Raw genomic sequence first — 13881 nt, forward strand, 5'->3', positions numbered from 1 at the left:
CTCTTCATTGACAAATTAACCTCTGTTAAGTAAAGAATTCAAAACCTAGGGTAGTATTGACAATTTAAATGCATATATCCCTCCTGCCAAGGAAGGACATGCATGTAAATAAAACGGATTACGGTCTCATCGAAATTGACAGCAACATATAAATAATATTAATTTCGTTATTAAATTAATTCATCTGCCCTTTTTTAAATAATTAATTAATTTAGTACTATATAAACTCCTAACTGTTACACCAATTCATCAACCTCAATGAATGTCTGTTCTCGTTTCTGGTTGTTCTGCTTCTTCTCCGTCTAAAACAAAAATGCAGAACACTATCAACTCTCAAACGTTTCAAGCTTTCCCGTTCGTCCTCTCCAAGCCTGAACCCTACCCAGCAACTGAAACGTTTTGTGTCTTACCCGAAACTCCTTGCCTTTATAACTCTCTCTTTGGTAGCAGTTTTGACTCTTTCTCTTCACTTACCAATCAAAATCACCTCTACCCTCCGAATAGTTTCTCCGTTTTGACCGATATCTCGGGTGGTGTTTCTTTCTATGGTCCTGGGAATAAAGTACTGGAGCCCGAAACTGAGGTGGAAAGGAATAATTTTGAGACTGAAACGGAAACTGATCGAACTACTCCTGTTCTTGACGGAATCGCTGCTGTTGTTGGCCAAGACGTTCTCTTTGGAACGAACAAGGCGAAATCTTCTGACGCCGGTGCCAAACGTTTCGGGTCAAGTGGCAAAAATAATAATAATGTTATTCCAGTGCAAAAGAACTACAGAGGGGTGAGAAAGAGGCCATGGGGTAGGTGGTCAGCAGAGATACGTGACCGTATAGGGCGGTGCCGCCACTGGCTTGGAACCTTCGACACGGCGGAAGAGGCGGCGCGTGCTTATGACGCGGCTGCAAGGAGGCTTAGGGGGTCTAAAGCGAGGACGAACTTCGAAATCTCCTCAGTCTTGCCCCTTTCATCACCTTCTAATTCATCTTCTTCCTCTACTGAGGTGAAGAAAGTGAAGGGCAAAGTGAATAGCGCAAGAAAGTGTTCAGTAGTGACCTCTGTGGCCCATTTATTTTCCAACAATTCTAATGGTTTAAAAGTGGAAGGGAACAGTAATGCTGTGGAGCTTGATTTGAAGCTGGGAGTTGGATACGGAAACAGAAATAGAGCTCCATCAATGGCCACTGTTTAGTGTTCTTGTAGTATTTTCAGTTCCCAGCTCTAATGCTTTTAGTACTTAATTTCTCTTTTCTTTAGCTTGGTCTTTTTGGTGTATTTAAGTTTAGTTTCAAACTTATGGGATTGGTGTTTCTTTTTGTGCATGACTGCATGTGCATGCAAGAAAGCAGAAATATTCCCATAGTTTGAAACTAAGAAGATGAATAGAAGAAAATATTGTAGTAAAATATTGTTTCAAACTTATGGGATTAGGGTTTCTTCTCTCGGTTTTTGAATCTTTTCCTCGGAAAAGCTGTAATTGGGAACATAAATTATATAATCTCAATATATTAATGACTAACTAGAAATATATTTGCAGTTTTTTTTTTGCAAGTCCAATGCAATTTACAGAGATTGTGAATATGCATTTGAATATGCTTATCCACTTTGTTTTTACAACGGAAAGTTCTGTGGCATGCAATTTCATGCATTCAGTTGACGAAATCAGACTTTTCTCATTTCTGAAGTTGAAAACACAGCGAGCACCAGTTAAGTGAGAGTAATAATCAGAAAAAGTTTCAGAGTTTTCGCTGTTGAACCTTTGAATAAAGCAGAGTACTACTTCAAATCTGAACCACTGTGGAAACTTTCAGTTCAAAGTACAAAAATACACAGTCAACTTTTTGCTCCGTGCGCTTTGTTGCCAAAAGAGAAAGTAGTAGTTTTCGAGTTCCAATTAACCCTACAAGCTTACAGTTGAATTAAAAGATGATCAATCATCGTCATTATTTATGTACAAACTTTACAAGTAAACACCAAAAAGCCTAGAGACCCCAGCGATGATTAAGCCGGATTGCTTTGAAAAGTTGCCCAAGAAAGGAGGATAAAGAAGTCATCAAAACGTGGGAACAGTGAAGAACGCTTAATTAATTCTTTAGTTTTTACTGACAAATGAAAGGGGTGAGAGATTGGCAATTACGCCAGCTCGGAAGATCTTTCGTTGGGTTTTGATCCATGTTCGAAATCCAAAATACATCATTTCCTTCTTATTACGGTTGCGTCATGTGACAGTAATATAGATTTTTCACTCCATTGAATTGCTTTCGAATCCATTATCCATTTCTTCATCTACTACGGGAAAGACAAATCTTTACGGGGAGAAGGATTGGGATTCATGGGCAATCCATTTTTAAGCTTTTTTTATTTGGCATGGATGAAGATTAACTTGTGTTAAATCCACTTGGTGTTAAATTTACTTCATTTTTTAACCTAAATTGTTGAAACTAATTTATCGTGTATTTAAATTTTATGCATAATTTATATCTTAATTGAGTTAAGAGTAAACGACTTCTTCCCATCCAAATAATGATTTCATAACACTTTTTCACCCATCAACTTTTAAAATATCATTTCATTATTTAAATTTATATTATGTTTCACCCATCAACTTTTAAAATATCATTTCATTATTTAAATTTATATTATGTTTCCAATTTCGGTTTCATTGTAACCCCACATCACCATTATTCTCTTTCTTGATCATCATTCACTAACACCTCTTAAACCCCACTCTCGTCGACTTCGCTAGTCGCGGGTAATCAATCGATTAGGGTTTGTACAGTCGCCCCTTCCAAGTCAAATTATTGTTAATTTCAACCACCAAAATCCAACCTTCTACAATTAAAAGACTCATCGACCTCCATTCTTTAAAAACTCGAACAATCTGAACCGAGTTTGTTCTCTGTTTGTTATTGGAGTATAAATTTGGGTAATAAAATGATATTTTAAAAGTTTATGAGTGAGAAAGTGTCATTAAACCATTATTTGGATAGGAAAAAGTCGTCAACTCTTGAGTTAAATCTTTTTTTTTTTTAATCATTTGAGGTGTCTATGCCAGTTTACTCACAACTCAACTAATTTCTCAGAGTCCTAAAACTGTCAACCAAGTAAGAGCATCGATGATCACCCTTATTAGTGCTTGAAGGAACTCAAAGTCAGGATCCCATAAAATCTACTTTTACTCTTTTACTGGCCGAGTGATAATGAGGGGGCGTTTGGTTGGGGGTTAAGTGGGATTACTAGGGTAATGTCATCTTATATTACTTGATTACCATGTTTGGTTGTCAAGTAATATCAGATACCGGTAATCTTCAAATACCAATAGTGGTTACTATTAGTAATATCAGAGGTAATCTGATTACCTTCATTTTCTTAGGTAATATGAGATTATCAGGGTTATCTTTTTTTGTTACAATTTTATCCCTTATTAATAAAAAGTTTTAGACAATAATACCCCTACTTTAAAACAAATTTACATTAATATCCTATTTCAATTTTACCCTTGTTTAATTAAAATTTTGGACAATAATGCCCTTATATTTAAAATTATTTACGGACCACCACTGTCACCCAGCCACCACCACCATTGCCACCCAGCCACCACCGCCGATAGCAAGCCAACCACCACGGACCACCGCCGGAAAATTGCCGAAGTCCCTAATGAAGAAGAAAATTTCGTGGGAGACTCCGGGGAGCTTCGTTATGGCCGTTTCCGGCCATCAATCGAAGCCTTCCGGAGCCTCCCTGAGAATTTTCTTCTTTTTTAGGGGCTCCAGCGATTTTCCGACGGTGGTTCGCGGTGGCGGCAGGCGGCGGCAGGAGGTGGGGGTGATTTCGTCATAAATTAAAGTTTTTTATAAGCAGGGGTGTTTTAGCTAAATCTGAAATATTGGGGGTTAAAAAAACTATTCAAAAATTAATAATAAAAATAATATTATATTAATATTTAAAAGATGGTCAATTTAGTAATTTAAATAATATACCCGCCAATTTATTCCCATAACCAAACATATTAATATAACATACCCACCAACTAACCAAACATATTTTCTTAAAGATTCCCAGTAATCTTCCAAGGTAATCTATCTTTCCAGTAATCCAACATTTCTAGTAATCTAACATTCTTGAACCAAACGCCCCCTGAGTGTTAAACTTCCCCCTCAAAGTCATTTAATTGTAACAATCAATGGATACAAATAAGTAGCCGTGAATTGACGTGGTTTTACTTAACATTATTTTATATAAAATACACTTTATTTTATGTAAAATATATTGTATTAAGAAAAAATGTAGGATGCATAAGAGAACTATATTTGAAATTTTCTAAGAATCATTAATTAAATCCAGCAAATTAAATAAATCAGTATACAAAATTCTTTCTTTTGAATTTTATTCAAATAGAATATTGTGGTAATATGGGACATTAAGTTTTGATATTTTACGATCATATAAACATTATTTATATATTCTTATTTTAATAAAATTAAACTTGGTTTGTCCATTGCTAAGAGCATCATCACCAGTCTCCGATGGAGATGCAGGAATCAGAGAAATGTTTACCCAGGCAAGAAGTAAAAAGAGTGCACACGACTACACGTGTGTATCACCTGACCTGCCATATGGGAAATGACAGTTTTTTAGCAGTCAGAAACGTGTAGTTAAAAGCAGCTACTTGGGGAACTTAAAGATGACGATATTGCTTTGCTTATCTCCTAATTGCTTATTTAAGGATTTTATTTAATTGAGAAGCAACTGCTGCTTAATTAATTGCACACTGACTGCACTGGTGATTGACGAGGGACAGTCTGCAAGTGAAACTACACTTTTAATTAATTATTTTTTAATTTTGAATAATTAACTTTTTACTGCTCCAACCCCCTTGTTAGATTCTAACTAAAACCTGTGTAATCATTATACTGATTAATTATAAATAAGTTTACCTTAATGTTCACTAAATTAATTATAAACGATGGTAGTGATTAAAAACTCAGGAAATGTTATACAAATTAATTTATCAATATACAAAATATAAATTACAATAGTATTACTCGTCTCAACATTTATCTTAAATTGAGTGTCTAGCAAATACAAAAATGCTATGTACACCGAAAGATGGTATCGAAAATTTGCATCAAAATACGTGACAACTGACTCGGACGTCGCCATATAGGACGATAGAACACTTCTGTAAATGGACGGTTGGACAGCCGTCCATACTTTCTGGACGGCCATTCATTGTGGAATAGACGAGGGTCCATAAAAAGTATTTAAAAATAAATAAATAAACAATGGACTCCCATCTAAATCCTATGGATGGGCGTCCCGTTAATATGGATGACCGTCCTAAAAGCTCAGTAGATGGACGCCAGTCCATCTACTGTGGACGATTGTCCCTTTTATAGGGATGACCATCCGCATGAGATGGACTGGCGTCCATCCTTTGTGAAATTAAAAAAAAAAATTTAAATAAAATGCACACAATATGGACGCTAGTGGATGGTTGTCCCTCGTATATGGACGGCCGCTGCATTACATGGATTGGCATCCATACTTTGTTAATTTTTTTTTTTTTTTTTTTTTGTTATAAAAATCAATAGCTTGTCTAATACACATTACAAATAAGCGTCAAAATTTTATGTGAAATAAGCGGGAAAAAAAAACTTTCATTTTTATTTGTTTTTCTTCTCTTCTTGTTCGTCTGTGTTATTTGTTTTTCTTCTCCTCTCGTTCGTCTGCATGTTGTGTTCTCCTTACTTCGACACCAGTTTCTTCCTCAATAGCCAAGCAGCAGCAACATCTCTTTTTATCAAGATAACCGTTTAGTGTAGAAACGAAAATAAGGATATTAAATATTTTAAAGCTTTGACATATTTGTTAAGGTAAAGAATTTTTTACTTATTTTATATATTCATTTAGTTTCATATTCTATTTTGGATTGAATATATGTTACAATACAAAATAATTGATAGATAATATTTGTTGGCGACTGTTGTGAATTAGATTCGTGAACGCTAAAACTAGGATTAGTTGTGCATGAAATTACGGAATATGAAAGAGTCCAATTTGCCTCATTTCAATGATGTTGAGGTAAATTGTGTTCGAAACTATTTTAAATATGTTGTATTGTATTGTTTATCATGATGTTTCGTATTAGTAAATTCTAATTTTGTTTATTATAAAACCATTGAATCAGGAAAATGAATGTGATGAATTAGAAGATACGGGATGTGCAAAGGAAGAAGTGGAGCCTCATATTGGAATGATGTTTGATTCAGTTGATAGTTTGGTAAAGTATTACAAAAGGTATGAGAATAAAATGGGTTTGAAGCAATGATACGTATGTTAAAGAAAGGAGATGATGGGGAGATGAGATACGTGACAGTGGCGTGTTCTTGTTCTGGGAAGAAGAGACATCAATCAGATTAATGCAGCTTTGAATGGTGAATACAAATGGGAAATTAAATCAGTTGTGTTTGAACATAACCACGATCTTATAAGTTCGACGAAAATAAGATATTTCAAGGTAAACCGAACGATACAACCTTTTGTGAAAAGAAGGCTTGAAGTTAATGATCGGGTTAGGATTAGACCGTGTAAAAATTTTTAGTCATGTTCAATTGAGGCAGGAGGTGTAGAGAATTTGACGTTTCTACAAAAAGATTGTAGGAACTACATTGAAAAAGTTAGAAGGCTACGACTTGGAGTTAGAGATGCTTCGACAGTACTAGAGTATTTTATAAAATGCAAAAGGAGAATTCAAATTTCTGGTACATGATTGATGTAGATGAAGAGAGTCGATTAAAGAATGTGCTATGGGTTAATGCTAGATGTAGGGCCGCATATAAAGATTTTGGTGACATTGTGACCTTTGACACAATATATCTGACGAACAAATATGATATGCCATTTGTTGCTTTTGTGGGGGTTAATCATCATGGATATTCGACATTGTTAGGTTGTGGGTTAATTTCCCATGAGGACATTGAGACATTTGTATGGCTATTTCATTCTTGGCTTGAATGCATGGATTTTGCTCCTAATGGAATTATCACTGATCAAGATAAGGCCATGCAAAATGCAATTGAGATTTTTTCCCCGGTACAGGACATAGGTGGTGTTTGTGGCATATAATGAAGAAACTGCCTGAGAAATTAAGAGGGTATAAGGAATATGAAACTATAAAGTTTACGTTACAAAATATTGTGTATGATTCATTGACACGTGAAGAGTTCAAAGAACGGTGGAACAAATTCATTGATGTGTATAATCTTCACGAGAATGAATGGTTATGTGGATTGTACAAAGAAAGAGTTCATTGGGTGCTTGTATTTCTTAAAGATACTTTCTGGGCAGGTATGTCTACTACCCAACATGGTGAAAGTATGCATGCATTTTTCAATGGATATGTAAATTGCAAAACAACATTGAAACAATTTGTGGAACAATATGATAATGCATTGCGAGATAAAGTGGAAAAAGAAAGAGAGGCTGATTTTAGATCTTTCAAGTCTTGGATACCATGCATAACTAATTACCCTATTGAGAAACAATTTCAAAATGCATACACAACTACAAAATTTAAAGAGTTTCAAGAAGAGATTACGGAGAAGATTTATTGTGAATTATCTTTTCTGAAAAAGTCTGATTCGTATGAGGAGTATCAAGTTTTAGAAGATGTTTGGTTTGGAGATAGTAATCGGCGTGTTCCCTTTCTGGTAGATGATAAGAGCTTAAAAATACACATTTATTAGTGGTTTTTGGGGGATTAATTGTGGGAAATTAGGCTTAATTTGGTAAAGTTGCTTAATATTTTCATAATTGCCTTTTACGGGATCATGGGTGTTTTTGAGTGTTTTTCAGGTCACTAGTGCTTAAATGTTATGCTCGGATGAAGAATCATGTTGGCAATGGAATGAGTGATGAGTGGAAACAAACGGATCAAGAATCGGAATTGAATTGAAGAAGTTATGGAAGTTGAAGTAAAGATAAGATTCTAGATTACGTTCCAGCTTGCGCATGCCTCGGTATTTTGAGAATATCTTGAGCTGTAGAACTCTGATTAAGACTATTCTTGAACCGTTGGAAATCTGATTCAAAGTTTTAATATGTTCAAAATGTTTCCAAATTTTATCGTTATCAAGTTCAAAAATCAATATATTTGAAGAACAGTGGAATGATACGGGAAAAGGGCAGTAGCTACTGTGCCGCATAACACTTTTTCTAGTAGCTACTGTGCCACAGCACAGTGCCGCAGCACAGTCACGGAAGTTACTAATTGTTATCCGTTTTTAGGTAGGAGAATAGGGTTAAGGGTTCTAAATCAAATAGAATTAAGGAAAAACAAACCCTAACCCTTGTGGGAGATAAATAGAAGTCTTTTAGCATTATTAAGGGGATTCTTTGGTGAGAAGAAAGGGAGAAAAATCTGTAGAGAAGAGAAGTAACAGAAATTCTGGAGATTTGATTCACAATATAGAGAAGTTTTCCTTGTTCTTTTCTTATAAACTCATGATGATTGTTTTAATAAATATGATTGTTTCTTTCATGTTTATTATGAACTAAATTTATTCTCTAGGGCTAAGATGTAGCCCAATCTCTTGATTATGTATTGATCTTTGATTGTTAATTTTTATTAAGAATTCTTCCTAAGTTTTACTATTATTCCTAATGCTTTTGATTCTTAAGGGCCCGAGAATTGAATGAACTAATGGACTAGGTTGAGACCGAGAGATGATACTTAGGTGGTCTACAGTAGTAAAACCATAGGTTGAGCGAATGCTAGAGATAGGTTACCGCGACTTATGAGGTTTTGGTAAACTCCATAGAGCGTAATGATCTCCAATTGCTTAAATCTGATTAGAGATAATTCGGGTTAGTAATTAGGGGTTAATTTGATAATTGTTCAAGAGAAAGTCATTAGAAATTTAGGGAGTTTGACCTATAGGAAGAGCTTAACAAAATTAGCATAAGAGATCGATACATATGAATAAGAATTGGTGTGAAGTCTATGCCCTAGGTCTAGTCATCTTGTTTTTACCCAAATGTTTATTTTAATTGTTCTCTTTTCAGTTTTCTTCTTAAATTCAATTGTTTATATAATTTAGGTTTTCCTTGATAAAATTTGGATTGATCAAATAGTAATAGGATAGTTTAATTGGTAATTGATAATAGTAATTCCTTTGGGTTCGATATCCATATTTTATACACTTTATTACTTATACTTTGAAGAAAGTTCATGTGATATTCGTTGTAATTGTCATTTGTTTGAGTTTAGAGGGATTTTATGCAGACATGCCATTATTGTGTTGATTCATAAAAGGGTTTCACACATTCCAGATAAGTACATTCTACAGCGTTTGAGGAAAAACATAAATAGATGCCATACGAAAATCAAGGTAAGTTATAATAGGTGGAGCACTAACATTGAAGGACAACGTTTTGAGAAGTTGTCTAATATAATGCTGACAGTAGCCGATATGACATCAAACAGTGAGGAAGACTATAACATGTTGATGGAATTTATTATTAGCATGAGAAATAAGTTGGAGTAGAAGGAAAGTGAAGGAGGGCTTGGTAGTAAAGAGGGGGACAGTCCTCCTAAATAGAGGAATAGTCTAATTATTAATCCACAAGCAGTTCTCAGCAAATGTCGTCCTCCATGCAAAAGAAGGCAATCGAAGGTTGACGAAATTGTACGTAGGACTAAAAATAAAAAAATTGTGAAAACAAAGAATTGGTATGAGTTATACACCTATTCTTACATGATATTTGTTTTTGAAACATTATTTACTTATTTGAAGTTTATAATAATATTTACTTGATTATTAATGTGTTATGCTACTTTATAGGGAAATAATCCTCAGCAGAGCAAGACAACATTGCTGAAAGTGTACCAAAAACTCAAGTGTTGTGAAAAGATGTTGTTGCTACTCAGGTATGTGTTATGTATGTTGTATAATTGTAAAAACCTTAAGTTTTCTATAACATGTGCTAAATTGTGGTTGTTAAACATTAACAGTTGTCCACTAGTCCAGTTCAGAATCTCGCAGGAAAAAGTAATTTATGTACTGGGCAGGAGGATGTAAATGATGAACATTTTTCGTTGGGAGAGATTTGATATCGTTAACCTGTTGAAGCATATAAAATTGTATTCGGTAGAAATTATCGGCGTTGTGGTTAATTTTTTACTAATGTAGTTGAGCTGTATGTTGATTCAGTTGTTTTGTTTTTATTATTTTTGTTTCTGGTTGGGTAAGAGTAGGTTGTATGTTGTAGGGTTCAGAATTCATAATAATAATGTAAATGTATCTTATTCTTATTCTGAATGTTTTCAGTATATATTATCGTCACATTTCAGTATATATTATTCTACATTTCATTTGAGATTTTAATTTTGATATGTCTTTTGGTAAGTCTAGTATTACATATACATATGCATTCAGATATGTATTGAACAATAATTAATGATATGATATTGTGGCAAATATAATCTTCGTACATAACACTCATACTGAGAATTAACATTCATTGATATTGGAGAAGTTCAGCTAATTAAAAACATCTTGTGAAATCAAATTTTATTAATTAACATATTTATAACAAAAGGCAAACATAATCTGCGTACATACAGTTTAGTATTTAAACTACGTACATAATGACAATTAACATTTATAGTGCGTTCCCCAAGGATGTTGAGAAGGTGGAGGTTGTTGAAAAGCTCTTCATCATAGTGTAGGGGGTGGAGGCTGACTGGAAGAGGAGGAGGTTGTTGACAATTTCTTCATCATGCTGGATATTTCTGTCATGCATTCCCCAAGGATGTCAACTGTTTCTTCTATTCTTGATACGAACGAGTTGAAATCACTTTGCAACTGATCCTGTTGTTCCTGCATTTTCCTCTCAATACATGAAAAACTCTCCTCTTGAAACCTTTCGATCCGCTCAAATCTGCTTACTATTTCGTCTAAGGTATGAGAAGACATTTCTTCTACATTCTGAGAAGATCCAGGTTCAATACTCGTTCTTCTTCTTTTGTGCACATAGACTCGTTCTTCTTCTTTTGCGCACATAGACTCGTCCTTGATTTTCCCCTTCTGGAATAGGGACACCTTCTTGAACCGTTGCCTCTTTCTCCATTTCATCCCTAATTAGAAACCATTCTCCTAAGAGATTCTTTTTAATCAAACCCATTTTACTCAATGTGACATCCCCCAACAAATTATTTGCAGAAAATGTTATCTTATTGGCTTCATCAGAAGGGGTGATCTCTAAACCTAACTTCTCACATATCAGCGTAACAAGCTTCCCCCAATAAATTTCTCCTCTCTCCCAACTTCTTAATCAATAACTTTGCTGAATTTACTTGCTTCCTTGTTATTGCTGCTTCCATCAACAATAAATCATTGACGGTCACATTTCCATTTGTTTCTTTCTTGCCATTACATGTGAAAGTAAAAAATCTGTGAAAAACTCTCATGGTAGGATTCTTTAACTTTGTAGATTTACACCTATGTGGATGGTAAACCCCTATTCCAGAAACATCCATCCAAGCTTGTTTGGAATCCCACATTCTGGATACATCATCCAAACCTTCAAAATCAAACCCTATCCAAATTGCTAAATCCTATGGCCTCACTACACAATTCTGATTCTTTAATTTAAAAAACATTGTGTACGCTGAAAAATCATCAGTATATATCTCCACAACTTCCAAACTACTAAAAAACTCATAAATCAAATGTTTATATCCATCATATCTAATACTCACCAACCGGTCCCATTTCAAATTACGGATCCAACCATTAATCTCATCACCTATACCCAAACTTGCTATAAATCCTAAATCCAAACTTCTTCCAAGACAAATATCTCTTTTCGCCATCTCTTTGTATTGCTTTTTATGTTTCACGTCTCGAAATTGGACTCCAGATGACGATGTGCCTCCATGAGGAATGGTTGTATTTTTTGCTCTTACCATTTTCTGCTTTCTTATAAAACCAGCAACTTCCTAGAAAAAACATATCCATAAGTAATTCTGCATATATTAAAAAAAGAGAACTATAATGAAAAATCATGTTTGAAGTTCATATTTTTTGCTTCTTCAGATTTATGGGTCTATAATTTCAAGTGTTTGTGTTGTGTCTTTCAGTATAATGACAACAGACACAAACAACTTGCTGTTAAAGTCCAATTACCAGGGAGGTAGTGTTTGTCAAGGAAGGAATGGCAGATTGAGGCACACTGGTAAGCTGATGAAAAGAGTTATGATGCTGCTATGAAACTTTGAGATAAGTATGTGAAATTCCTAAAGAGTCATAAGTGTACTGAGACCATTGTGGAATGGCATTGGAAGGAGGAACATGAACTCCTTGATAAGAAGTATTAGAGAACTTTGCTGGCACAAAACTGGCTACCAACAATGCTTCAACAGGTTCATTTGGCTGAGCTTGAAATGAATTTTGAGGAGGCATTGAAGGTGTATGTACTAGAGAGTGAAACCCCTGATAACCATAGTCAAATCTATGGTAGCATTGCAGAGCAGAGTGGCCTGCTTTACCACACACTTGACTGATCCATTTTAAATTGAAAACAGTTCTATGGAGATCCTTTCCCTCAACCATTATGTCTTTCTGTAGGTCTTACTGTAACTGGTTTGTTTGGAAATATACGTACCCATATTTTGCCAACTTGGACTTGAGAACCTCTCTGGTAATTGGACTTTAACAGCAATAATGATGCAAGTTCGTGAAGAATGATGCAAGCTACCATCCGTCAATAGGGAAAAGAGCAGAACACATATACAAAAGAAAAACAGAGACATGCATAACTATTATATTTAACTAATGGTGTTGAAAATAATTTAATTTTAACAAACGAAACCAGAAACTTATACTACCATAGAATGTGAAGAAACCATAAAACAAACTAGCTCCTTTAAACTAGATTTTGAAGTTTCATCATCTATATTAACAAATCAAACATTAATATGTTGTCTAGAGGTTGAAAGGGACACAAACAAAAATTTGATCAACACAAATGTCTTTTCAAATAAAAACAATAAACTAAGTGTCCAGGTAACTGGCATATATCTCACTTTAGAGGAATGAACCTTGAAGAATGGGTAGCACTAATACCAAGTCTATCGTGCTTCATAGGCTTGTATGAAATGGAAAATTCTGCCAGGTAATGCCCAATCATTTATGGCAATAGGTCTTATTGATGTGGCCGCTGAACCATTCGAAAGGGTGAATGTGGTCTTATCTTAGTTGCGTAGTATATACTATAGCTTGGGCAACTGAGATACAAAGTGCTCTTCTATAGCTTACGCAATAGCAAAAGCTTGGGGTCCTACCTACGGTTGACCATCATCAGTCCATCGACCATCACCCAACCCTCTTCGCCCAGATAACTACAATGAATCCATACCTATAGAATAACCAGTCGAAGGTGGGGGTGCTACACCACCCAAACAATCACCAAAAAGACTACTTGGCACATGATCATACAGAAAAACAAGGGCGTCAAACATGTAGAAGTGAGCAACATCAAAACTCCCAAACTCAACATTAGTCCATCATCCACATTCACCCCTTCAAATGGTTCAGTGGCCACATCAATAAGACCACTTGCACCAACAATAAAGAATACAATTCTCAAATTCCTAACTCTACCAAACTCAACTTATTGCAATCATCACCAACTATTAATTTGTAACGACTTGTTTTAGATTTGCATTTCTTCAAAACTTAATATAGAGCAAAGACTTGCAAACTAATAGCTACAATTATCCATTAACCTAGAATTTTAGAGTAGAAATGGTACCTAAAATGTTAAGTTTCTGCCCAATTCACACAATTGGCTCCCTTAACTTCTACTATCAATTTTTTA

General features: G+C 34.8%; 1 protein-coding gene across 1 annotated transcript; it reads left to right on the forward strand.

Moving 5' to 3' along the window:
* Window positions 1-262: 262 nt before the first annotated feature.
* LOC116131736 (ethylene-responsive transcription factor ERF084-like) lies at window positions 263-1189 on the forward strand. Its single transcript, XM_031417406.1, has one exon. The coding sequence runs from the start codon at window positions 263-265 to the stop codon at window positions 1187-1189; it is 927 nt and encodes a 308-aa protein (XP_031273266.1).
* Window positions 1190-13881: the final 12692 nt, after the last annotated feature.

Source organism: Pistacia vera, unplaced genomic scaffold (assembly GCF_008641045.1).
Source record: "Pistacia vera cultivar Batoury unplaced genomic scaffold, PisVer_v2 Contig240, whole genome shotgun sequence".
Taxonomy (NCBI): domain Eukaryota; kingdom Viridiplantae; phylum Streptophyta; class Magnoliopsida; order Sapindales; family Anacardiaceae; genus Pistacia; species Pistacia vera.